This window comes from Pteropus medius, unplaced genomic scaffold (assembly GCF_902729225.1).
Source record: "Pteropus medius unplaced genomic scaffold, Ma_sr-lr_union100, whole genome shotgun sequence".
Taxonomy (NCBI): Eukaryota; Metazoa; Chordata; class Mammalia; order Chiroptera; family Pteropodidae; genus Pteropus; species Pteropus medius.
The window spans coordinates 22,743,050-22,769,627 of record NW_024344378.1 but is presented as its reverse complement, the minus strand read 5'-3'; the positions used below and the strand labels follow the sequence as shown (position 1 = coordinate 22,769,627).

The 26,578-nt window shown below is 47.7% G+C and overlaps 1 protein-coding gene and 2 pseudogenes across 1 annotated transcript in view; 2 read left to right on the top strand and 1 right to left on the bottom strand.

Annotated features, from left to right (window-relative positions):
• The window catches only part of RRP12 (ribosomal RNA processing 12 homolog), a 29,628-nt gene extending 8,338 nt beyond the window's left edge, over positions 1 to 21,290 (bottom strand). Inside the window, exons 1-29 of the mRNA XM_039871620.1 lie at positions 21,057 to 21,290; positions 20,276 to 20,505; positions 18,466 to 18,549; positions 17,248 to 17,324; positions 16,588 to 16,693; positions 16,288 to 16,404; positions 15,080 to 15,218; positions 14,845 to 14,972; positions 13,812 to 13,910; positions 13,090 to 13,181; positions 11,346 to 11,457; positions 11,015 to 11,112; positions 9,655 to 9,769; positions 8,619 to 8,761; positions 8,269 to 8,390; positions 7,258 to 7,322; positions 7,007 to 7,169; positions 6,417 to 6,571; positions 6,075 to 6,142; positions 5,425 to 5,518; positions 4,293 to 4,451; positions 4,101 to 4,181; positions 3,783 to 3,888; positions 3,447 to 3,554; positions 2,805 to 2,962; positions 1,340 to 1,431; positions 992 to 1,150; positions 702 to 874; positions 342 to 476 (exon numbers count right to left, since the gene is read on the bottom strand). Coding sequence (XP_039727554.1) covers positions 342 to 476; positions 702 to 874; positions 992 to 1,150; positions 1,340 to 1,431; positions 2,805 to 2,962; positions 3,447 to 3,554; positions 3,783 to 3,888; positions 4,101 to 4,181; positions 4,293 to 4,451; positions 5,425 to 5,518; positions 6,075 to 6,142; positions 6,417 to 6,571; positions 7,007 to 7,169; positions 7,258 to 7,322; positions 8,269 to 8,390; positions 8,619 to 8,761; positions 9,655 to 9,769; positions 11,015 to 11,112; positions 11,346 to 11,457; positions 13,090 to 13,181; positions 13,812 to 13,910; positions 14,845 to 14,972; positions 15,080 to 15,218; positions 16,288 to 16,404; positions 16,588 to 16,693; positions 17,248 to 17,324; positions 18,466 to 18,549; positions 20,276 to 20,505; positions 21,057 to 21,195 — 3,517 coding nt within the window. The 5' untranslated portion in view covers positions 21,196 to 21,290. The remainder of the gene's footprint in view (positions 1 to 341; positions 477 to 701; positions 875 to 991; positions 1,151 to 1,339; positions 1,432 to 2,804; positions 2,963 to 3,446; positions 3,555 to 3,782; positions 3,889 to 4,100; positions 4,182 to 4,292; positions 4,452 to 5,424; positions 5,519 to 6,074; positions 6,143 to 6,416; positions 6,572 to 7,006; positions 7,170 to 7,257; positions 7,323 to 8,268; positions 8,391 to 8,618; positions 8,762 to 9,654; positions 9,770 to 11,014; positions 11,113 to 11,345; positions 11,458 to 13,089; positions 13,182 to 13,811; positions 13,911 to 14,844; positions 14,973 to 15,079; positions 15,219 to 16,287; positions 16,405 to 16,587; positions 16,694 to 17,247; positions 17,325 to 18,465; positions 18,550 to 20,275; positions 20,506 to 21,056) is intronic.
• Positions 21,291 to 23,109: 1,819 nt separating this feature from the next.
• LOC120609856 (uncharacterized) lies at positions 23,110 to 23,228 on the top strand (annotated as a pseudogene).
• Positions 23,229 to 25,389: 2,161 nt separating this feature from the next.
• LOC120610003 (uncharacterized) lies at positions 25,390 to 25,508 on the top strand (annotated as a pseudogene).
• The last annotated feature ends 1,070 nt before the right edge of the window (positions 25,509 to 26,578 follow it).

Sequence of the window (26,578 nt, the reverse complement as noted above, 5' to 3'; positions counted from 1 at the left end):
AAAAAAAAAAAAAAAGGAGAAGGAAAGAACACAACAGAATAGAAACCAAGAAAGTGCACTGCGCATGGTAAGCAGAAGTATTGCATTTTGAAAGTTTTGTTTGAATTATAGAACTGTATAAATGGCTTGGTTACAAAATTAAAAGATTTCTTAATGTGGTCAAAAAAGAGTGAGAAAGTTGTCTTAGTTACGAGCTCCTTATATCTGTTTTTATCTATGCTTCCTCAACAAATGCTCATGGAATGAGTGAATGAACAACTAAGCAAATGAATGAACAATAGAGTACAGCTCTGGTCCAGGCCAGGAGCAGCTGCATTCCCAGAGTGGGCAGGCGGCCTCACCTTTAGTGCCTTCCTCTTCCTCCATCTTGCTGGTGGCAGTGTCCTCGTCCTCCTCCCGGATGATCAGCCGGCCATCGGAGCTCACTTTGAAGCCATGGTCCTTCTTCTTGCCTCGCCCAGGCCCAGGCTGTGTGGCTGGCATGGCAGAGTTAGGCAGTGAGGAGGTGGAAGGTCAGTCACACCCTCATCCTAACCAACAAGCCCAGGTCTGTGCCCTGGATGGGTGTCCGAAGCACAATGGTGTGCATGTGTGAGGGTGAGGGGCACCCACTGGACTTCAGGGAAGTCACTCCCCACCCTGAACCTGGCACTAAGGCAAGCCTGTTTCCTGAGCCTACGGGCCAGCTGCTTCTTGCTTACCTAGGACTCGCTGGGCCACCTTGGGGTCCAGGAAGTTGAGGGGCTCATCCCCGCCACCTTCCTTCAGCCATGCCCGGCTCTTCTGCCTGGTCAGCCTCCGCTGCTCCTTGCCCCGGCTCCTTTCCTCCTCCTCATTGTCCTCATCCTCAGAGTCAGCCAAAATCTCCTCAATGCTAAGGACAGAGAAGCCCCAAGTCAGGGCACTCCCAGGAGAGGCAGAAGCAGCCAGGAACTGGGTGGACTCTGGGTTGGGGAAGACCAGGTCCCCAGGACCCTACCACTGGTCTCACCTGTCACCTTTGCCCTGGGCAGGCTCCTCCTCCTCTTCCTCCTCTTCCTCCTCAGCCTGGCTCAGAGCGCGGTGCCTCTTGGCACGGGCCTCAGCTTTCCGGATGTTGACCAGGACTTTGTGGTACTCCTCAGGCAGCAGCCCCTTCACTAGCTCAAACCTGAAGGGCAATGAAGCTCTGTTGATGTGCACTGGCCAGAGGGCGCCACCCAGTTAGGAGGTGTACAGCCAGAGCCCTTCTGGCCACAGGGGAAGGACTTGGTTCTCCTGCCCAGCTTTTTCTCTGTTGGGTCTTGAAACCCCTCTACTTCTTCCCTGTTCCCCTGTTCCCCACATTCAGAACACAGACCCAAACTTGCGGATGAACTTGGTGAACAGGTTCCGAAGCTTCATGCGGAAGTGCCGCCGCATATCGTCTGATAGCTTCCCGATGGCTTCCATCTGCAGGGTGGAACACCAGGGTTTCAGTGGGAGGCTGCCTCCATCTTGCCTGCCCCAGATGAGGGACATAGGAGGACCAGGCTTGGCTAAGAAGTGAGGGCAAAAATGGCCTTGTTCCTGGCTCAGCCCTTGGTCCAATCAGCCTCTGCAGTCTGGCAGCCCCCATTTTTCCCCTAAACCCTCCTTTATGACAATCCCTGACCACCCTGCTGAGATTACAGCTTGAGATCTTTCGAACAGGGTTTGGTACCTTACATGCATTATTTCATTGAATCCTTAGAGCAACACAGTGAGGCAGATAATAACACCCCCAATTTACAGATGAGAAAACTGAGGCACAGAGTTAAGTAGTTGCTAACTGGCCACAAAGGAAGGAGTTAGCCCAGGTCTAATTTCATGGCCCACACATGGTCTCCAACTAGGTTTCTCTTAGTTCCATATGTCTCTTCTATCATCCTGCCTTAATCTCTGGCTGGACTCTTCTCAAGCCTTCGTGTGGCCTGGTTTGGGAAACGTGGGTGGCTCGTATTATCTGCAGTGTCTTTCAGTGGGGCTAAGGATAGGGCCCCACTGATCCTTTGAAGGGCTTTTTATAAATTCTAATAACTCCAGAACAGATCTCTGCTCTGGTTGTTCTCCCATCTTTGGTCCCCAGTTAGGCTGTAGGTGTTGGAGGGTGGGCAAATTATCCTGACTCTAACCTGCCCCTTCTCACCTTGACCCAAGGCCAGGTACAAAAATTATAAGCAAGAGGAACCTGGAGGTCTAATATGATTCAACCCAGCAGCAAGCAGGAAACTGAGGCAGCAGGTACAGTGGACAGAGGGTTTGAAAGGCATCTTGCTGCACACTTTATGCCTGGCTGGAGTGGGCCAAGAAGCCAGTACTAGAGGGCTCTTTCTGCAACCCAGCAGGGACACCCAGAAGAGCCTCCTCAAACTCCAAAGGTCAAAATGTAAGCAAGAGAAAAAAGTGAGATGAGAGCCGTGCCAGGGAGAGCCCAGAGTCTCAGTCCCGAGCTTTGGGTTCTGTTCCTAGGACTGCTCTCAATAGCACTGTGACCTGGGGAAATCTCTGGCCTCACTTTCCTCATCTATAAAATGTGGGTGGCCCTGCCCACTGGCCTTTGCCCTGCCAGAGCCCTTGCTTCTGTGGAGGAGCCAAGGGGGGTAACATGCAGCACTATGCCCCTTCTTCAACTCCACCAGGTTGGCATTCTCCTACTGGTCCCTTCCAGGGCACCTGCATGACCTTCTGTTGCACAAGATATCGTGTAGTTAAAATATGTTGAAATTTTCTGGCCTTGCGGCTCATTGGTTCCATGATACCAGCTTGGAGGCCACGTTACCACTAAGAGGAAAGTGGGTACTTACCACCAGCTGTACATGCTTGGCCAGGTGTGCCACATCCATGACAACCACTGCCACCTTGATAAAGCCCAGCGCTGATTTGACCACGTCACGTGTACGGGAGGCTAGGAGCAGGCACACATTTTCCAGCAGCTGCTCTACTGTGCTGGTCCCCATCAGACCTGTGATGGCCAGAGGGCCACTGTTAGAGATACCTAGAACTCCACCCAAACCTGAGACCTTGCCAAGTCACCAGAAGGGGAGCTTCCATGTGCCTAGCATGGTTCTGATCACTTTCCATGGAGTATCTCCTCTGGTTCTTCAGCCACCCTAGGAGGAGGTGCCATTTTTCACTTCTATTTTTAGAGGCAAGAGAGTCAGCTTCCAAGAGATTCGTAAACATACTGGTAAGAGGCAGAACCAGGACTAAAATTGGGGAGGGGACCTATCTCCTCAGATCCACTTGAGAATGGGAAGTGAGGCAGCTGTGGGGAGGTGGGAGGGCCAAGCTGGGGGGCAGAGGAGATGGGAGGTGGCTGGGCTTGGCTCCAGCTTTTCTTCCTCCCTCCTGTGACCTTTCCTCTAGCTAGGAGCCACCCGGCCCTAACCTTCTGGGCATTTTCCTACTCTGAGGGCTTCCCAGGCTTTCAAGGAAGTTGCATTTACCTTTAAACTCGAAAAGAAGGTGGGTCAGGGCCAGGATGCTACAGCTGACCATCGTGACGGCACCCACGAGGCCGGGGTAGATCAGGATGAGGTAGCGCTGCAGGGCCTCTGGGAGGATAGAGGGCAGGACAAGTTGTACCAGGGCAGAGCCCAGCCCACACACTGCATCCTGGGCCCACTGGGGAGGGGGATTATGGCCAGAGAGGAGCAGCCTGCTCAGGTCCAGAGCCAGACAACACTCCCTGCCTTTTCTCTTTGACCGGTGGTTTTGAGGGGTACTCCCCCGACGCCTGGGAGCAGAGTGTTCACCCCAGCCCCATGTCACTTGGGCCTCACCTTCTTGGCTCGGCCCAAACCGAAGGAAAGCGTGGCCCATTTCCACCAGCAGGGCAAAAGCATTCTTCCGAGCACCCACTGACACCTCTTTGGTACACAGGATCACCTGTCCAGAGAGCCCCATAAGCACATACTCCTGAGCTAGCCACCTTGAGGTTGGTGGCATGAGGCAGAGGGGCCAGGTAAGTGCATCCATGCTCCTGGGCAGTATATCAAGCCCACCCCCAGCCCCAATACTGCCCTCCTCTGATCCCGACAGGCCTTTAGGAGCCACACTCCAAGGAACCCCCAAAACACCCACTGCCCTAAATCCCTTACCTCCGGGACAAGGGCTGTGATGAACTCCTCATGCTCCGCTGTGAGCTTCTTCACAATATGTATGAGGCATTTCAAACGGGGCTACAGGACAGAGGGGACAACAGTCAGAACCCCTCAATGCTGCCCCAGTCCCTAAGCATCTCTACTGTGGTCCTCCCCTTGGGCAGAGCAGGGCTGCCCTGGAGTCTTCACCCTCTTGGCAGGCGAGGAAGTTGTCCGCAGAGAGTCCAGCAGAGTCTTCTTCAAGTCGTCTAGGTGGCTCTGCACGAAGTGGGCCCCGGGGCCCTGGGGACTAGCACACACCTCCTCCAACACACGGTAGGCCTTCTTCTGTACTCCATGGGCCTTGCTCTGGAAGGGCACATGCAGAATAGAGATGGGTGAGGAGGGTGCACTGGGGGTCCACCACCCATCTGATGACACTCCCAGAGTAGTCACCGTTAACTGTGGCCAGTACCAGAGGGGATTCAGAGAAGCTGGTCCTGCCTCCTGGACTTTATGAAGTCTGATAAGAGGGGCAGCGGAGTATGGACAACAAGAGGCTAGCTCTGCTATGTGGGGATGCTGTGGGGAGAAAAGCCAACCCAGACCTCCAATTCATTCCACTAACCCACTTCTAAGCAACACTCATGCCAGCGGCATGAACTCACAGTGCCTGGAATGTGCCAAGACTGTGAGCCCGCTCATCTTTCTACCGGAGTACTCTTCTCTTTCTTTGCCTAACTCCTTGCTGTTCCAAAGGTGCTCTCTGTCACTCCTCCCTGGACACCTCTCCTGAGGTTAGGTGGCCCTGCCTTGGACTCTGGGTCTGCCTGTATGTTCCATTCCAGAGCACTTCTCACACTATTGGATAACTGCTTATTAAATTGTTGCCGTGGTGACAGTTTTTAGGGGGTCACTGCTGGCCTGAGTTTGCCTGGTGGACAGAGGATCTCGCACGAGCAAAAGGGACCATTATATCTGGGACTCTTAAAACAGCTTAATGAGGCCAGAGTGGCAGTGGGGGAATAAGAGGGGACAAGGGGGGGATGAGGTGATAGGAATGAAGATTAGTCCAGGCTACGATGGCCCAGTGAGTGAGCCAGGCAAAGGAGGATGGCCTTGGTTCTACGGGAGGCATCTCAGCAGATAAGGCCCGAGAGCGGCTGTGCATTTCAGTCATTTTGGCAGCTATATGACAGATGGGCTAGACACCATGACAAAGCAGATAAAGACTTGATCTTGGGCAGTAGAAAAGGATGAAGACAAGACAGGCCCCACCTTTCTAAGGGGCCCCTCCCTCCCCCTAAGTGTAGTTGTTGGGGCTCCTGGCCCCGGGTCTCACCTCTAAGTAGGGCCTGATGTTGGAGTACAGCTTGCTGATGGCAGCTTCATCTACATGAGGAGCCAAGGCGACAACCAGGTCCAGGACAGACAATCTGCTCGGAGGACAAGAGACCAAGAAGGAGCTTAATGAAGGCTGAAGAAAGGCACAGACTGTCAGTGTCCTTATGTCTACTGGGTACAGGGAAGGTGGGGGAAGTCAGGGTGAGGAGGACAAGGGGCCTTGAAGAAGCTCATGAACGATAATCATAGCTTGCATCTAATCAAGTGCGCATCAGGTATCAGGCACTGTTCCAGGTGCTTTACCAGAGTTAACTCCTTCAATCCTTACAGCAACCCTGCTGAAGGTAGTTAGTACGTCCACCCTACAGATGAGGGCACAAAGGCAGAGTGAATAAGCAACCTGTCCAAGGTCACACAGCCCGTAAGTGGTGGATTTGAACCCGGGCAGTGAGTCTCCAGGGTTCTCATTCTTACAGCCCTAGCAGGCTATAACGCCTCTGAAGGAAAGGGTCAATCAGGCCTGACAGTAGAGCTGGAACATTCACTATCTCAAGTCTTTCCTAAATCATCCCAGAGATAATCCGCAGGCTTCTGCTAGACACACACTCTAGCTCCCTGGGCTGCCTCAGCTCAAGTGGCGTTTTTTACCTGGTGAAGTCAGAGCTAGCAGGGTCGAGCACCTTCTCACTGGCTTTTTCCAGGAAACCATTCGCCAACTGGCAGCCCCAAAGGGATGAGAAAGAGGGAGTTGTTGAAGAGAGAAATACAGAGCAGCAGCAGGTCTCAGAACTGTGCCCTCTTCTCTATCTCCCTTCACCCCACAGTTTAGAAACCCTGAGGCCAGCCCAGCCGCCACCACTGGTTATCTGGACCCCTGTTCTCCAGCTGGCAGAGGCCCAAGTGAGGCTTGGTGGTTAGGGTCTCGGCCTTTCCAGTACACCCACCCAACAATCACTACCTGAGAGCTTTCCTCTTCATGTGTCAGCTCACCTGAGGCTCGGTAATGGTGAGATAAGTTTTGATGGTTTCCAGAACAGCCCGGCGAGGGGCTGGGGTGTCCCCAGCTGCGACAGGCTGCCCATACAGGTTAAAGAGGATTGGCAGAAAGTTCTTGGCAAAGCGGCTCACTTCGGCACGGTCAGCCTCTGGCAGAAGGACCAAAGTTTGCATAAAAGGGGCAGGAGTTGAGTCCACTGAGATGCAGCCCAGAGGCATCCTTCTGAGGGACCTATGACAGGACCATGGATGTGGGGCTTCTCTGGGACAGGAGAGGTTGAGGCCACAGCACAGAGAACTCGGTGCCACCGTGGTCTATGCTCTCCCACAGCTCCTGTCCTGGGGCCAGCAAAACCCTGCAACACTGACTAGATAACTTCTCACAGCCGTCAGCACGTCGGGAATAAGGAGAGAAAAAGGGCAGGTTTCTGTGTCTTTGGGTCTCCAGCAGAAGCCCCAGGTCCTTGCAGAGGGTGAACTATGGCTCAGGTAATGAGCCATAACAGGTCAAAAGATGGGGTCAGGGGACCCATGCTGTTGCAGCTACCCTCCCACTAGCTCCCAACCCCAGAGCCCACATGCACCTGCTTCACAGCCCTTGGTGATGAGGGTGCGCAGGGCCTGGCACACGGTGACTCTCAGGTCCGGGCGCTCACTGATAGCTGTACCCAATGTCCGCGCCAGCCCTTTGAAGGAGGTGGCCACATCTGTGGGCCTTGTGCAGAAACCAGGCAGAAGGGTCCAGATCTGGAGGGAAACAACAGTAAAGGAGAGTGACACTCGGCAGCCTGCACCCCCGCACTGTCAACCCACATCCCCCCAACTGACCCTTTACCTGCCACTGTAGTGTGTCATAGATCTTGGACTCTACCGTGCTGCCCGCCTGGGCCAGGTCCATTGCTAGAGTGTGACACAAGGACATAGTATGACCCTGAGCACCCTCCTGGCCACCAGGCCTCATTTTCACCAAAACCAAAAGCCCAGTGATGAGGACAAGAATATGGGTGATTCCCCTCCACCCCATAGATTGAAACTGTTCCTTCTAAAAACCTAAAATGACCTGTATAAAATAGAAAAGGGGTGTCTCCCCATAAGCTTACTCCCCCAGGTTGGCCACTCTCTCTTCTTATATTTCTTTAAACACACATACGTTTTAAAAAACATAAACAGGATTTTACTATACATAATTGTTCTGAAACCTTGTTTTACGCGACAATTATAATAAAGTTGGTAACACCTATTGAGCAATTTCTATGTGACAGGCTGTGTAATGGGCACTTACATGATCATTTCTTTTAACCTTCACAATGTCACAATTATCATCCTCATTTTACAGATGAAGAGCAGATCCAGGAGTTGAATAAACTTGCCCAAAGCCAAAATGGTGTGGCTGAGCTGAGACGGAATCGAATCTATTCGTCTCACCATCTACTAAACATGCCCATGTCAAGTCTCTTTTTTTCTTTACAATGACCCCATTGTGTCCCACAGTGGGCTTTACCAGAACTAACTTCACCGAAACCCTATTGAGGGACGTGTCAGTTGTCTTAGTTTTTGGTAAGGACACCTCTTCATATGCATAAATCACTATGTACTTGTCTAATTATTTCCTTAGTGGAAGAGGAGACCAAAGTCTGCCTGCCACAGGGCAGGGACCTATAATGGGGAAAGGCCAGGCTATGCCTCAGAGCAGAGGGAAGGTACAGGCCCACTGAGTTAGGCATTTAAGCACTGGCTGGCCACCTGTTTGGCAGAGGAAGACTATCAAGTGGGGTGGGGTGCTGGACCAGAAGTCCTTCTCGACCCCCTTCTAGCTGAGGTTCCAGGACTGCAGTGGGCCCCATACCTTTGCTTTTCAGAGTGGTAGCCAGGGGCAAGAAGTAGGCAGTGAAGAAACCAAGTCGTGTTTCCCGGACATTGTCCCGGATGACGGGCAGCAGCCAGCTCCGTGGGAAGTCCAGAGTCTCTCTGGGAGGAGACAGGGATGGCCCAGTGAGGAAGAGGTGACAGCTTGGAGGAGACAGCATACCCAGAAGGTCCCCTGAACTAAGGAGCAGTGTAAACCCTGCTCCGACCTCTTGATGACTCCTGCACTGCACAGAGACTTCACCCAAAGGAGTGTACACCCTTCTGGGGAACAGCAAGCTGTCTGACCCTCTTGGAGTTCATACAGAAACCATCTAGGGTCACACTTACTCAGAGCCATCAATTTCCAGAGGCACAGCCTGCAAAACCACCTCAGGTCCCATGCTGGCCACTGCAGCCCCCACTGCCTGGTCCAGAGCTGCTGTGTGGGGAAAATGTGGGGAGAGGCGCAGGTCACACAGGGACTGGAGGCACTGGAGCAGAAACGAGAGATTATACGTGAAGAGGTGCTCACAGGGGAGGCACCCGTGGCTAAGTGAGCCAAAGCCTATAAGACAACGAGGTCAGGAGCGTGGGCCCAGGTTAACCTCTAGGTCAGAGTTAACAAACCAATAACCAAATGTAACCCACTGATATGTCTGACCCCTCCCCGATGCACCAGAAATTTTTTAAATTCTGTATTTATTAGTAACATGTAAAAATCAGGAAATTTTACATATGAATATAGATTTCCAGTTTATCTTGAAAAATGAGAAGGTCTGCCAAAGGCCAACCTGCCTGTGACAACTAGCAAATTAGCAGGCACTGAGGAGCGGCTGCCCCTCCACACAGAGCTGCACTGTCTGGTTCACCACAGCCCCGGAGGAAGCCATTCCTCCCAGGAGTGGCTGGCTCTTTTCTTCCAACCAGCAATGACTACGGGGGAGGGGAGTTGTCAGTGAGGAAGGCGCCACAAGGCCGGGAGCTGCTCCATCTGCCTGTCCTCAGGCCCCGCCCTCTCCCAGACCTGAGGAGGATCCCTGATGGTTTAACTCTGGATTGCAGTCACCTCCCTGAGACCTAAGGCTGCTTAAGACACTATTCTCACTCAAGGAAAATTTAGAGAATTAAAAATGAAAAGAACAGGTAGGAATGAGAGAGAATCATTGAACTGGTTCCCTATTCAAAACCATCAACTCCAGCCAACACTAGTGGGCAGGTAGAGGGGCGTTCCTGCCCCTCTTCTTGTTCCTCCCAGTCACCTTCATGGGGACACAGTACTGAGCACCTGCTGTGGGCACTATGTGTGTGTGGGGAGGAGTCAAAGTGCAGAGATAACAGAGATCCCTAAAAGCCCGAAGTCTAAAAATCCACCACCGCAACTCACCTTCTTCATCACAGGATGGGCCTGCCTCCCACATGCCTCGAAGAAGACACACAGTAATTGCAACACAGAGCTCCATGCTGCATGGAATTTATACGTCAGGCCCTCCTCCACTGCCCTGCCAAGGGAGCAAGAAGTCAGGGTCATGGTCACACCCCCAGGCCCCAACCGGGATGTCAATGGCTGCCACCACGATCTACAGACCACCAAATGGCCATTAAAGGCAGGGCCCCAGGAAAGGTCAAGGAGAACTAGCATTTATGAAGTGCTCACATTGCTCCCTTCGCTAAGAGTTTAATTTATATAATCTTTACTTAAAGAAAAACCTGTGAGGTAGGTTATTTGTTCTATATTCAAATGGGGAAACTGAGGCTCAGAGAGATGAAATAACCTGCCAGGGTCACTCTGCTAGGGGCCAAACTGGGCCTCCAAAGCCCAGGCTTTGTCACTGTCCCACGCTTTCTTGGCCTGACCCGAGATGGGATGGTGGGGTAAGAACAGGCGGTCTGGGCAGAATTGCACCACGGAGGGCTGGCTCAGCAGTGAGCCCCTTCAGCATGTGCACACCTTGGTCAGCTCCACCTCCCAAAATTTAGGCCCCTGGGGTTTTGGGGCTAGAATAGCCAACAGGGGTCAGTATTGGAAAAGGGGTGAGCAAGGGGTGGGGGCAATTCTATTCCTATTTTACTAAAACTTCATTCTGGATGTACCCACAGAAAATAGGCCTATTTCCTCATAAGAAGCAGTACCCAAAGCATTATACCTTGAGGCTCAGCAGAGAGACCCAGAGACACCAAGGATCCCAGCCCATTTCCTAGAACCACTCAGTGTGCTTGGGGCTGCGAGGCTCTTCACCGCCCACCAGGATGGTGAGGATGGGTCAGTGGCCATGTGATTAAGAGTGGACTCTGTGGTTAGGCTGCCACTTATTAGCTGGGTGACCTCAGCCTGTCCATCTATAAAATGAGGCCAGTACCTATCTCTTAGAACCATAGGGATTACTAGTAGTTTCTATTTATTGAGTGCTTAACTACATGCCAGGTACAGTTCTGAGCACTTTACATATATTACTTCCTTTAATCTTAACCTCTATTAGTCAGTCCCCTTTGACTGATGAGGACCCTCAGGTAGTGAGAAGTGCAGGAACTTGCCGCAGGTGACTGGCCCCAGAGTCCACATTCATGAGCACCATATTATGGCACCTGGAACGTGGCCGGTGCTCATACTGACAGCAGCTGCTCTGGCATTGTGTGTACACATGGCCCAGAGTAAATGACAAGTGGAACACTTGTCATTATAAGGAACTCTCTACAAAGTACACTTTATTCCTTCCTATTGCTATCTATGCTATCTATGTTCTCACCTGAACATCTTGGCAACATACTGGGCAGGGCCTGAGGCTGAGGTGGTCACGAAGCCAATGTCGGCCATGTGGGGAGCAACACATTCCTTCAGGGTCTCCTACAAAAAGAAGTCACAGCTGTCTGGACCCAAGACAGCCCCCCAGTGCCACGGAGCCCTCCCAGGTCTCTGTTTCCTGAAGCTTCTGGGAAGCCTATTCCTACCACAGAACCTCCTCCCAGGATACAGCTGGAGGTCTTGGGCAAGCCTAGGAGAGACTGAGCAGCTGGCAGAACCTCTTGTGCTCTCTGCTCCTCCCACTAAAGCTCGGGTTGGGGGTGGGGTTGCGGTACCTGGAGGCTCTGGGTGGCAGCTGTCACGACCTGTGAGTGGGGGGAGAGGAGGCATGTCGTCGCAGTTCCAAAAAAGCGAGGGAGGTGGCCCAGTCCCAGGTCCCGCTGCAGTCTGTCAAGATGAAAGAATTCTGTGGGGTCTGGGCCTCAGGGACCTGGATGGCCCAGATCCGACAACAGCCATTGATCTGCAGGTGCCTACGCCACCCTTCTGGTGGGCCATTTTTAAAGAAATTCAAACAGGTCCTCAGAGTACAAAATGAAGAGCATGCCTTCCTTACCACACCTTTCTCCTGGACTAATCCTTAGATGCACTTCCCAGGGGGAAATCAAGGTTAAATTTCTTAAGTACTCTTCCAGAAATTTGTATGCATAAGACACATACAAAACAACAGCAATTGCTAACATTTATGTAACACTTATCGCATGCCAAACAGTGATGTAACAATATACATCAATTCACTTAAACCTTGAAAAAACCCCCCAAAACAGAAAAACAAAACCTTGAAAAAACTGAGATTAAGTCCTACTACAATTCCTATTTTAAAGATGAAGAAACTGAGGCAAAGAAAAGTCAAGTAACTTGCCCAAGGTCATCCAGCTAATGGGGAGAGGTTAGGAGTCACACCCTGGTAGTTTGTCTCAAGTGAGTATACAAATAATCACACAATCTAAACCGTTCTGCACCTTGCTTTTTCTCAATATATCTTGGAGGTCCTCCCACACCACCGTGTGTACATCTACTTCAATTATTTCTAACGGCTGCCTATTATTTCACTGTTTGTATTTAATCAGTCCCCTCCAGGGGAATGTTTAGGTCGTCTCTAGTTTATGCACACAATAGTTTGTTTTTTTGCCATTACCTATGGTGCTACAACAAGTATCCTGGGCCATATACCCTGGCACAACTGTGGGAGTCTTCCTGCAGGATAAATCCTGAGCAGAAAATGTGGCTGTGTTGCCATTTTCTGGCACCTCCAGGTGAAAGGTGGTTTGGCACAGGAAGGACTTGGGCCTGACAGACCTAGGCTGCAGACCTGGCAATTCAGCCACATGACCAGCTGAATTGCAGGGCTTCAGTTTTTGGTTTATAAAATGGGCTAAGACCGTCCTCATGGGTGGTTGTGATCAGTGCAGTGAAACATGGATGCATAGCACCCAGCACAGTGCCTGGGGGAGCCTCAGGGACCTCAGAGACCTTCCCTCCAGGTAAAATGCAAATCACCAATTGATATGCTTATTTTCTTCTCAGCCTTACTCAGAAAAAGTAGAATTATCAAGAGGCTACTATTAAGTGGTCAAGTTGAATTGTGATTGTTATGACAGAGGCACAAACTATAAACTGGGTTTACAGGGCTAAGAATCCCAGAGGAGGGACCATTAACCCAAGTGGGGAGTCGGGTGAGCTGCAGAAAGCGGATGATATCCTCTGAGAAAGGAACCAACTGCACAGGATGACAGCCAGGGTGACAAGATCAGGATGGTACTTGGTCCCCACCCTGAGGGTAGTGCTAGTTGGTCAACACTCTAGCAGGAAAGGCATAGGCCTTGGCTAACACAGGCTATGCTACCCACCCCATGCCTCATAAAAACAGGAGGTGGCCCACTGTATATTCGAAGTAGAACTGCTGCCAACCCCAGGAAGCTGAACCCCCCGCAGTTTCCAGCTCACATCCCTTCTATCTGCACCACAGGGCAGGTAGCCTGGCTGGAGGCTCTCAGACGCCCCTCCACCTCACCCTACCTGACCAGGTTGATGTGGGCTTTCTCCATGACCTTCAGCCAGGCCAGCAGGGGTTGTAAGTCATTCTCACTGGGAACATAGTCATATAAGGCCTAGAGGCAAGATTGAATAAGCACACGTCTCACCAAGTGCATTTGGCAGTAGCCCAAAGACAATGACCCCTTCTATCCCTAGGCACCAGCATATCTCAGTAATAGGCCTACACAGTCCCTTTGGCCTTCCTAGCTCCAGCCTTTCTCTGCTCTGTGAAGCCTTTCTGGTTTTGCTTCTATGAGATAAGTCTCCAGGAGCAGTCAAGTATAACTTGGGTCACATGACCCATTGTGAACCAGACAAAAGCCACAGAGCCCTTCTCCAGAAAAATGTACATGAGCACATGCACACGTTTTGTAAACAATGTGGGGGAATTTATGTATCCTTCCCCAAATCCATCCATAGATCTTTGAGGTTAAGAACTCCTGCTGCAACAGTATCTGTTAATACCATGAGACCATGCTGAAATTGTTTATTAACTATCACCAAGTCAAGAGTCAGGGCCCCTAGCTCCTGTGGATGCTGATGAGGCTTTGGTGGATCGTCTCCTAGCTGCCTGTCTAATGGTCTCCTACATTGGGGCAGCCTAGCTCGCCCTATTTAATCTCACTCTGCAGACAAGTAACAGGGCTGCTCTACCTCACCCCAACACAGCCATGCCCCTCCCAACTTCCACCACCAGGCCTCACCGTGATGATCTGGGCATTGAGCTCTGCAGGCAAGGTACCTGGGCCAGGCTTGGCATGGAAGAGGCTGTGAAAGGCCTGCATGGCACAGGCTGTCACCAGCTGGAGAGAAGACATAAGCTTAGTGGGGGAACTACAAAGCCCACAGCTGCCTTGTGCTTCTCAACCTCCTACTCCAGCCAGTGGGCTGGTGGGAGACCTGGGCCCCCTGAACTTCAAACATGCCCCCCATACCTGGACACTCAAAGAACTGTCGCTTTAGCAAGTTATGGCAGCCACCAAAAAAATTTTACATGATTTAAACAAAGACAATGGAGAAACATGAACAAGATGTTTTTAACATAATGGGCTAAGAAAGAAAACAAGATATAAATGGTTTGTACACTATAATTAGAGTTGTATTTTCACGTTTTTATGTATGTTTACCCAAAGAGAAAATGTCTGAAAGGATACACAGCAAGTTGTTTTAAATGGTTTTTACCTTTTAAACAATGATAATCTTATTTATATAGTACTTTAAAATATGTATGTGAACTAACACTACAAAAGAATATAGAAGGATTAGGAGAATTGTGCTAGGATGACAAATGCAGGGGACAATTTTTATGTATCTTTAAAGTCACTTACTGATTTGTTAGTTAAGTAAACAAAAGAAAAAATAAAAGAAGAAAAAAAAAGGAAGGAGAAAGGGAGGGAGGAAGGAAGGAAGGAAGGGAGAAAAGAAGGGAGGAGGAAGAAGAAAAAATGAAGTAGAGCTTGAGGTAGGGAAAGGACAATGTTTTATCAGCCCCATCATGGCTCTATCCTGCTCTGCCCTGATCTCTGAGGCCAGCTCCCAGCTGGACCAGGACCCTGAAGACAGCTCAGTCTTTCTGACATCAGGGATGAGCTGCCAGGCCTTGCTTCTGGACTGATCAGGGAGTTCTCTGAGCACACAGCCATGCCCCTACCAACCTGGAGGGGTCTGGGATCTGCAGCTTTGCACCCACCTCCCTTGGCGTGCCCCCACCCAATGGCTCTTGAGGCCTGAGCTCACCACATGGCTCAAGGTCATGACCCTGAGGAGAGTCTCACTGCAGCTCTTCACCAGGCCTTCCGGGAAGCAGGGCAGCAGGTCCTTCAGCAGTGTCAGCATGTGCAGTGTGGTGGTGGCCTCCTTGGAGCCTGGCAGAAAAAGGGGAGCTGAGGCTCCAGCCAACTCTCTGCAGTAGGCCCTGTCCTCCTCAGCCGGCCCCAGCCCCCACCCACCCTGCCCGTAGCCTGGCTCCCACCTCCAGACTTCTCAATTTCCTGGATGCAGAACTTGGCAGTGGAAACGGCAGCAGGATGATGGGCAGGGGCCTTCTCACCAAACATGAATTCACTGCCCTTGAGGACTGAGCACACTCCATGCTGGGCAGCTTTCCGGATCTGAGGGGCAAGGAAAGGGGGTCAGGTCCAGGTTAACATCTAACCAGCAGCTAGGGTGGTCTGCACAACCATCTGCCAGCAATCAGTGACCGCACACCTCCCGATGATATGCCCAAGGCTTCGCATGTAGATGCTCAAGCTGTGGAGCGAGACAAACCTCAGCTCCAATCCCCACTCTCCTCTTAGCCCACCAAACAGCCCTAAGCAAGCCAAGCAACTTAATCTCCGAGCTTCTGGTCCTCATCTTTACAACAGGGATTTATTCACTCATTTGATGTCAGCAACACTGAATGTTCACCAAGCCGTCACTGTTCTTAGTGCTGGCGGTGTGGAAGTGAACGGAGCAAACAACTCATGTTCTACTTAGGAGGCAGAAAATAAACAATTGTATACCAGAAGATAAAAGTACTCTGCAGACAATAAAGCAGGGGCTGTTACTTTTCATACGGTGGTCAGAAAAGTGTCACTTCATTAAAGCGACATTTCAGCCGAGACCCGAAGAAAGTGAGGAAAGACCACGTGGAGACCCAGTGCTCAACACAGGAGTGGTTACTAAGACTGTTATTATTATTACATGTTCCCTGCCCTAAATTTCAGGAGGAAATACAGTGGCCAACCACCACTTACTGAGCGCCTGCTATAAGCAGGAGCTGCGCCAGGCCTATGAAGAACGCCAGTGTCTTCCCACACCCTCGAAGCAAAGTTGGTATTATTATCCCTATTTCACAACTGTGTGAGACTCAGAGATTAAGTAACTTGCCTAAGGTCATGGCAAAACTGGAGTCCAACTCAGTTCTATGTGACTCCAAAGCCCGGCTCCAGCCTCACTCCTGCCACTGCAACTAACATGTCACTGCCTAGAAGGGCCTGACATCCCCCAAGTAGGAGGAGGAGCTGCCCCTTGCCTTCTGGAGCTGAGCAGATGGGTCCTCAGAAGCAGGAAGCAGAACCTCAGGGCAAGAGCCGGACTCCAGGTAAGCTCTCTGATCCCACTCAGTCAGGCCAGCCCAGCCCCGCCTCCTGGAGTGGCTTGGCTCTCTCCTGTATTTTGGGGGCTCAGTAGCCTCACCTTGGGCTTGGCGTGCACAGTGAAACTCAGCAGTCCATGGTACACCTGCAGGGTCACGGGGTAGCCCCAGGCCTCCAGGTCCTGCTTCCGCAGAAGGGTGGCCATGCACGAGAGGACCTTGAAGAGAAAAGTCAGAGTCTCTCAGCTCCACCCACTTCAGCCAGGTGGGAATAAAGCCCAGGTCCTCACTGACCCTAGAAAATCCCACGTGAGTGATGGAGTGTCCACACCCCTCCTAGGGAGCAACCAAGCTTTAGCCTAATCAGATGGGCCCTGGGAGATGGTAGAGGGGAAACTGACCCATCGGAGGGCAGAGGTGGAGCCACTGCTGGCCTGGGCTGACATGATATCCATGAAGGCTTTGGAGGTATCAGAGAACTTCTTAATGAGCACAGGGCTGGGCACTCTGTGGGGAGAGAACAGAGAAAGTCAGAACCCCAGAGGGGCCTCTGAAAGCAGCTGATGCCGCCCCCGCCCTGGTCTGGAGGAAGCTGGACAGAGGGAGGCAGTGCTGGTCTAGTCACTCAGAGAGTGAGCAAGTCAGGACAGGAGCTCACCCTTCCTGACACCTGGTCAATGAGCTCTACATGGCACCTGAGCTCCCTACTTCCTTCACCTTCTCCACTACCCATTCTCTATACTACCCAAGACGGGCCTTTAAAACTCACCCCAATCCTCTCTCCACCTTTACCCTGGCTGCAGACCCCCAGATATCCTCGCGCCAACATCCCGCCCTATCCATCCAGTCCCAATGACTGTACCTGGGCTGTCTCCTTTTCAGGCACCAGCACTCATTTTGTCTACAACATCCCAAGCCACCCCTGGACCCTGATGTTATAGACTATCACCAGATACTCCAGTATCTTTTCACTCTTTTAAACAATTCCCCGATCTTCCTCCCATCCACACCCTCTTCTCTCCACAAAGTGCGTTGGGATTCAGAAAGGAGCTAGGACTCACCGCTTCAGGACAAGGTTCAGCAGGTAAGCAACAGCAGCCAGAGACTCTGGGGACTCCACTGCTTCCATGGTTGTCATCTGAGGGCCAGATCACCAAGTGTGAACAGGAAATGTGTCACACTGGGCACATGAGGTGCTGGGGGCACTTCATGTGCCCAGCAAAATGGTTATGACCAAGAAGCTTGGTGTCAAAGTTCAAATCCCGGCTTTGCCACTGTGCGACTTTGGGTGAGCAACTTAACCTTTCTGTGACTCAGTTTCCTCATTTGTAAAATAAGGATAATAGTTCCTTCTTATAAGTTATGAGGTTTAATTGAACTAATATACGTGAAACAATCAGAATACTGCCTGGCACATGATTAAAACCCTGTATTGCTATCTATTTCATTATTCTGGAGCAGATTAGTAAATTTTTATTGTAAAGGAATAGATGATAAATATTTAAGGCTTTGCAGGCCAGATATCGTCTCTGTTACATATTCTTCTTTGAGTGTTTTAACAATCCTTTAAAAATGTAAAAAGTACTCTTAGCTCTCAGGCTGTACAAAAACAGGCCACAGGTCAGATTATGCCTTTGTTTTGTTTTGTTTTCAGATTAAGCTTTTGGGCAGTGGTTTGCCAACCCTATTCTATAGTAGTGATTCTCAAACTTTTACACCCTTAAAAATTATTGAGGATTCCCCAAAGGCTTTTTGTTTTTGTAGGTTACACCTCCTGATACTTACCATATTAAAAATTAAAAGTAAGAAAATTTTCAAACACAAGAATATGCAAGCACAATTCCATTAGCTATCAAAACAATGTCATCAGACATCACATAACTTCCAGAAAACTCCAAGGTACACTCCTGAGAGAGTGAGAGTCAAAGAGGTAAATGATGTTTGAGTACTAACATAGAAATAATTTTGACCTAGCCGACTCCCCAAAAGGGTCTTGGGGACCTTCAAACCACATTTTGAAAACTGTTTTTCTAGAGGATCCCTTGGGTTTTACTCAGCTTCACAGATCAAGGTAAAAAAACCTAGACTAATGGATTTTTGTTCTACACAAATAATGCAGCAAACACCACCAGCCTTACCAAGCCACTGGGAAATGACAGAAGCACTTTCACCTGTTCAAGGTTGTCCTTCTCTCCCCACATGCCAGGGACACCCATCTTCTTTCTATAGCCTGAATAACCTGCTACTCTGAACACCCGCCCCCAGTCACATCCACTCACCAGTGCTGCAAAGTACTCAGTCTCCGTCTCCTTCCCTCCCTGTGAGCGAATCACCTCAGTGACAGCAGCCAAAACAGCACAGATCTGTACATGAGGGAGAAAGCACCTATAACATCTATTTTAGATTGAACTCGACCCCAGGGTAACTCTTTTCTTTGCTCCTTCACAACTTAGTCTCCTCATAACCCACAGATAGACAAGAAAAGCAGTGTTCAGAGCAAGGGAACACACCACAGGGCCCACCACATAGGAAAGTCAGAAGATGTTTGTCAAAATTCCACCTCTAGGATGCTATCTCTTATAGAAATATCTATACAAATGTGCAAGCATTTATGCACAAGTGTGTTCACTGCAGCAACAAACTGTAACAACCAAGCAGCCATCAACAAGGGATATTATAATAGTATTATAATATTAATAATAATGATAGATTCAAATGCTATGTAACTATAGAAAAGAATAAGGAATAACTATGTATATTAACATATAAATGCTGTTCAGTGGGGAAAAAGTTGCAGAACACTGTATATAAAAATATAAATAATATTTAAAATCATAATCATGTTTCAGTAAACAAACAAAATGTATATAAAATATACAAAAAAGGCTAGAGCAGTAACGTTGACAAGAGGTTAGTGAGCACTTAAAATATGACTAGTGTGACTGAGGTACTGAATCTTTACTTATTTTTTAAAATTTTTTAAAATTTATTTTTTTTTATGGTGACATTGGTTAATGAATTCCAATAAGTTTCAGCTGTACACTTTAACAGTAAGGCATATATGTATCTACACTGTGTGTTCACCTCCCATAGATTTCTTTCTGTCACCACATATTTGACCCCTTTTACCCTGTCTACGTCACCCCCCCACCTCGGTACTGAATCTTTAATTTAAAATTTTTAATTAATTAAACTTAAAAACAAATACTTAAGCCAATTATTGGAAAACAGATTTAGAACAATTTAGGTATATGAATCTACTTTTCAACTGTAAGTTTTATGAACTCTAAATACAAATAAAATATTTTCAGTGAAGCTTTAGCATCCAAATGGAGATGTTAAGGGTAAAATATGGACAAGATTTTGAAGCTTTAGTACGATAAAAATAATGTAAAACATCTCATTATTTTTTATATTGATTATATGCTGCAATGATAATTTTTGTACACATTGGGTTAAATTAAATATATTATTAAGGTTAATTTCACCTGCTTTTTACTTTTTTTGTTTTTAACGTGGTCATTAGAAGATTTAAAGTTATATATGTGGCTTACATTATATTTCTTTTGGGACAGAAGGTAGATACACAATGACCCGTTAACAGTAGCTATCATGAAGAAGTTAAGTTGGGAGAAAACTTTCACATTTTTTCTACTTACATCACTTTGGTACCATGTATAATTTTGACATTTTTCATTTAAATGAAAAAATACAAATATATATATAATTTAAAAATATAAACTAAAAAAGGGAAATTTAGTTGTTAGATAAAACATTTCTAACCACTGTTACTCAGCATTAATTTACTCAACAAGTCTTTCTTGAAAATATTCTACGTAAAAAGTCCTGGGCTAGGTACAGTTAAAAAGAGAAATGTCTGCAAAACATTTCTACCCTCAAGAATTTTACACTTGAGAAAGAGAGATGTAAGAAAAAGCAGAAAGTGGAACCTACCCTAGGAGAAGTTAATAAGTAGGAGACACAAAGGGGAGGAGAGGTGACACAGCATCCAGCAAAGCCCGCCTTGGAATAAAAAGCATGCGTCTGGCCCCTCTACACTATCACATGCCATCCTGACTCTCCCCCTACCTCCTTATGAGCAGCAGAGTTGGAATCCCAGAAGCGCTGCACTTTGCTAAAGGTGACATTGGTGCAGTCGGAGAGGCCACTCAGGAAGGTGGCCGAGGACTTCTCCGTGAGAGCCGGCGCGTCCTCTTCTTCCACAGCCATTTCAGAGGCTTCACTTTTGCCCAGGCGCAGGGCTCCTGACTGCAACTCATTATGCAGCTTTACAGCATCAACTGTTAGGTCGCTCTTTCCTGAAAACCAGAGCACAAGGTAAGACCACCCCCCGCCCCCGTAACACGCGCGCGCGCGCGCGCACACACGGACTTCTACCCCAAACTTCCTTTTGGCCAAAAAAGAACCTCTCCTACGAAACGAACCGGCAGAGTCCAGGCCCCCAACCTGAGAGGCTGAATTCTGAAGACGGTCTACCTCATCAGCCCAGAAATGGAACCCTGCAGGTAAAATTTTCTGCTTCCCTGTCCTGATGGCGTAAGTGCCAGTGGGAGTTGACTGGGGGCTGCACTCAGGGAATATGGGAAATAAATGAAGGCGAAAGCTCTTTGAAAGCCACCAGGTTACTTATAGCCATAAGTCCCAACACTCACACCTGTGGTCATTTCCTACCGTGGACTCAGGTTCCGAATTTGTTAAATGGGGAGGGTAGCCTTTACGACAGCTCCAGATCCGACACTTCCCAAGAGATGAAAGGTCCAATGTCTGGGCCACAGAGGGCCAGACCCATACAGACCCAGGCACGCCCAGAACCCTGCCGCAGACCGTGCCCGGGTTTCGATCCTACTACCTGAGGGCCGGCTGAAGAAGCGGCTGCGGGCGGCCTGGCGGTGGCGGCAGATGGTGGGGTTGCTGTCGCTGCTATGGCCTTTCTTCCAGCGTTTCAACTTGGCAGAGACACCAGAAGGCAACTTCCCTGAGCGACCCATATCGACTAAGCTTAAAAGACTGGCTTCCAGGGACGCAGAAACACGCGCAGAACCCACGTGGGTCCGCAGTCCTCTTCACTTCCTTTTCCTCTGGCGCCACTTCCGGATTCGCGTCCGTTGCCGTGGTAAAACAGTCAACATCCGGTTTTACCTTTTCTCCAGGCTCAAGATCACTGCCTTATGACAGCACTCAGTTCCCTTTTGTTAATCTCGTCTAATTTCACTTGAGAACCAGCAACCAAACCAAAGCTGATTCCCAATTTCCTGCCACAGAACCCAAAACCTTACAAAAGACGTTTTCCTCCCTCACTTCAAATCAATAAATCTGATTTTGTCAGACTAAGGCTTGATCTTGGTGGGTTTGAGCTGATTAGGCTTTAAACATTCATTTTTACGTTTTTTAAGCTCTTATCGATAAGACACTTCGGTAAGTCAACCTTTTAAATGAACCAGAAGTCGACAAAATTTTTGCATACGCTTCTTTCATTTGATATAGTGTGAGTTTTCCCCCTTACTATGATATAATGTGTCCCCCCCAAAATTCACGTGTTGAAATTCTGACTCCCAAAGATGAAGGTATTGGGGAAGTCTTTGGGAAGTGCTTAAGTCTTGAGGGTGGAGCCCTCATGAATGGAACTGGTGCCTTATAAAAGAGAGCCCAGAGAGATTCCTAGCCCCTTCGACCAGGTGAAGACACAGTGAAAAGGCACTGGCTATGAACCAGGAAGCAAGCCCTTATACTGGCACTCTGATTGCAGACTTCCAGTCTCTGGAACTGAAAGAAATAACTTTCTGTTATTTATAAGCTACAAAAATGACAAAACTGAAGTTACCCTACTTCAGGCACATCCTGAGAAGGCAGAGTTCTTTGGAAAAAAATACTGGAAAAAATAGAAGTCTGCAGGAAAAAAAGAAGACCAAATATGAGATAGATTGACTCCATAGGAAAAAGTCATGTGCAGGAGCTGAGCAGGGCTGCTGAGGACATGATTTTATGGACATCATTCATTCATAGGGTCACCATGAGTCAAAGTCAGAGCCAACTCAACAGCACGTAAAACACACATAAGCTACCCAGCCCGTGCTTTTTGTTATAGCAGCCAGAACAGATTAAGACACCTCTTGTTCTTAAATATCCTGCAACAAAAGTTCTTTGAATAATAAGTATATGTGTGTTGTAGAGAGAAAAGGAGGGACTAAAATAAGTGCACGAATGATAAAAATTCAAGAATAAATGTAAATACCAATAATTGTGATCAGTTTTTATTTAGTCAAATTGAGATAGTCTTTCATTCCACAGTTAGAAACACAAAGATCAAAACATAAATTTCTGAGGGATTTAAGAGGTACCAAAGAATGATTTTGTTCCACAAAAAGCTGGGAATGAAGAATAAAGGGAAGGCTGGAGAGAAATTCATGAAACTACAATGTTGGTGCTGGAAGCAGACCCTTGAGGGGTCATCTAGATCAAAGGTCACATGCTGGTTAGTGTCAGTATTTTTACTGTTCTGCAGTAAAATAAGTACAATATAATGATGCTGGTGTTCAAAGCCCTTTCTATTGAGAATAAATGGAAGGTTTATTTCAAACACTATTATTTACCAAAATAAAGAGTTGCCGACCTTTTGTCATACATTCTCCTTAAAAACAAGTTTACTAATGCGTGAAACTTCAAAATATCTACAAACCAACTCTTCATTTGAATATCTGAACCAACTGTTCATTTTGCCAAGTCCAAAAGGTGAAGTGATTTGCACAAGTTTCCACAACTTGGTAGTTTATTCGATGAGCCGCAAAAATCGCCACCCATAAAAGAATAGATTGATAAACTGGAATACATTAAATGTAAGAAATTCTGCTCATGAAAAGACATCATGAAGAGCATTAAGAGGTGAGCCAAAGAGTAGAAGAAGAGTCTATGGCCATGCCACCCTGAACATGCTCCATCTTGTCTGATCTTGGAAGCTAAGCAGGGTTGGGCCTGGTTAGTACTTGGATGGGAGACCATCTAGGAATATCAGGTGCTATAGGCTTAAAAAAAAAAAAAGAGTAGGAGGAGATATTTGCAATAAATATAACTAATGAAGTACATTAGAATATATTTTAAAAATCCTACAAATCAATAAGAACAAGGCAGACAATTCAATAAAAAGAGTGAGCAAGAGGCATGAGCAAGGGGCACTTAACAAAAGTGGATATCCAAGTGTCCAATAAACATACAAAAAAATGCTCAATCTCATTAATTGACAGGGAAATGCAAATTAAAACCACAATGAAATGTCACTGCACACCCACCAGAATGGCTAAAATTAAAAAGACTAAAATTAAAAAGACTAAGTGTTGGTGAGGATGTGGAGCAACTGGCCACATGTGCTACTGGTGGGAGTACGAACTGATACTATCACTTTGAAAAACTACATGCTATGGGTGGTGAATGTACAATGCAAAATATATATGACTTATTGTTGAATTGTACACTTGAAACTTACTGCATTTCGTTAACCAATGTCACTATAATAAAATAAAATAAAAAGATGGAGCAAGAAGAAAGGAAAAACTGCGTGGTAATATCTACTAAAACTGAATACACTGATTATACTTCGTAATCCAGCAATTCACTACAGGGTATGTACTCAACAGAGATGTATACATAAAATACATATATGATAATGTTCATATTAGCCAAATAGTGAGAATGGCCCAATGTCCATCAACAGTAGAATGGAGAAATAAATTGTGGCATGTGGATATAAAGGCATACTATAGTATTCAGGTGGATACAGCAATGCCACAGCAGGTATGATCTAAGTTGAGTGAAAGACTCCAGACACAAAAAAAGTACATATTGCATGATTCCACTTAGATGAAGTTTCAAAAGCAAGCATAACTAATCTAAAATATTAGAAGTCAGGATAGCAGTTACCATGGTGGTAATTCTCAGAGCAGGCACAAGAGTGGTAATATTCTAATTTTTTATCAGAAAGGAGTTTACATGGATGTATTTGATAATTCAGTGAGCTAGGCACTAATAATTTGTGCACTTTTCTGTATATATTAAACTTAATTGATTTACTAAAAATAAAAAGTGGTTCTCACACACAGAGCAGAGAGAGTATAAAGACTGTTGATGTGAGAAAGCGTCTTTGCAGAGAAGTCAAAGCCCAGCTCTGACTTAGGCCCCAGCCACAGGAGTCAACACCACTACCCTCTGCTCCTGGGACACAGGCTGCGACCTGTGCAGTAAGACTGAAAAAGGGGAACTGGTGGCTTGAGGAGGAAGAGGAAGGTGATTTTGGAAGCTGTTGTAGGAAAACTGATGTTCATGCCCAGAGGTCTAGATGTGGGGACAGTTGCTGAGAGAGCAGAGAAAGTGTTAGGTTTGAGTCTGTAAGTACTTTACCACACACACTGAGCAAGGATTTAACCTCTCTGAATCTTCTCTTTATATTCTGAAAGTGGTAATAATAATACTGAACCCACTGGGCTACTATGAGGATTCATTATGAATGTATGTGCGTGTGAATATGCACAGTTCCCAAAATGATAGTGGTATATTGCAAAGGATGTGGTCATGCATCTTTGCCACCAGAGGGAGTTCTGCAAACAAGTTAAGGCTAAAATCCTACAGAGGGGCAGCCATACCTGCTGAGGCGGCTGGGATTTTGCAAATCAGTTGGGGAGATGAAGAGGGCCAGGGTAGTGGCAGCCTTCTTATCCTTTTCCTTGGCCATAGATACCTCTGACTAGATAGAGCCCCTGGATGAACCCCCAGTCTGAAATGGACACTGGAGGAGCTACAGAACATCTGCTGATCCTCCATCCTGAGGCACCTTGCTCAGAGCCTCCTATAGGAGGCATGTGGTGCCAGGAGAGGGGACAAGAGGCATCCAGATGGCCAGAGCACACACTGTCTCAACCCTACAACCCCCCAGGGTTCACCTTTTTGGTGAAGGACCAACCTCTCAATCCCTGAATTCCTGCAATGTCTTCCATCCAGAAGCATCAGCCATCTCCATGATTAGCCACAGTACATATAGCTAATAAGGACCACTCACATCTGTAGGATAGGCCCTGTAGTTATACTCTCTGGGTTAAAATCGAAGGACTAGCACTAGCTGTGTGACTTGGAGCAAATTAGCTTCTTCTATAAGCCTCAGTTTTCCTCATGTAAAATGGAGATAAGAATGCTTACTCGTCTAGATCCATGCTACCCTGAATGAGCCTGATCCTGTCTGATCTCGGAAGCTAAGCAGGGTCGGGCCTGGTTAGTACTTGGATAGGAGACCACCTAGGAAGACCAGGTGCTGTAGGTGTAAAAAGAAAGAAAGAAAGAAAGAAAGAAAGAAAGGAAAGAAGGAAGGAGGGAAGGAAGGAAGGAAGGAAGGAAGGAAGAAGAAGAAAGAAAAGAAGAAAGAAAGGTTGAAAGAAAAGTTGAAAGGAAAGAAAGGAAAATAGATGGCAAGCCGACAAGGTCCTTGCACTGTGGATCAACCAAGGGTTGCTCTTCTTGCCTCAAAAAAAAAAAAAAGAAAAGAAAAAAGAAAAAAAGAGAATGCTTACTCATAGGATTTATGAGAAGTAAATAAGACAATACATGTAAAGTGCTTAGCTCACTCCCTGGCACACAGTGAACAGGCAATAAATGCGAGCTAATTATTATCCAAAACATCTTCCCACCCATTATGTACATGAAGAGGATAAAGCAGTTGTCCTCATTTCACAGATGGGGAAACATGATTCCCAGGAATTCAGTGATACCCCTAAAGTTACACAGTTGGTCAAGGGGCAGGAGCTGAGACATCCAACTCTTAGCTCAGGAGCCCCATCTGTAGCCACTACTCTTAAAATCATCTGTGAGACACATGTGGAGGGAACAGGGGTGCTGCATTCAAAGTGCTGAACCCAAGGGGAACAGGAAAGCCATTTTTAGGTCAGCAAAGCTGTAATCTGTTATGACACTGGGTAAGAGGAAAGGGAAGTGGAGGCCTAGCTTATTGCTCAAACAAAAAGGAAGTGGATGGACTGGGTGCTTAACTTAGGGCCCAAGTTCTGGGGGAGGGAGAAGGTCTTTATCAACCTGGGCAGTCCATCATGACCAAGGCGTGGAGCTGCAGCTGCTCTGGAGGGTTTTCCTAACTTCTAGAGCTGTGTTAAAGCCCTGACTTTGGACTTAGGCAAGCCTGCATTTGGAGCTACATCCTAGATGTGACCAGGGGCAGGGGGCTAAACTTTCTAAGCCACAGTTACTCACTTAAAAATGGGGCTGCTGTTCTGAGGCTAAAAGTAGTTAATGCAGACAGAATGCTTAGCACTGTGCCTGGCACATCACTGCTGCCGAAGACCGAGTGTCTTTTGGTTTCTGGGTCATTACCATTCTATTTGG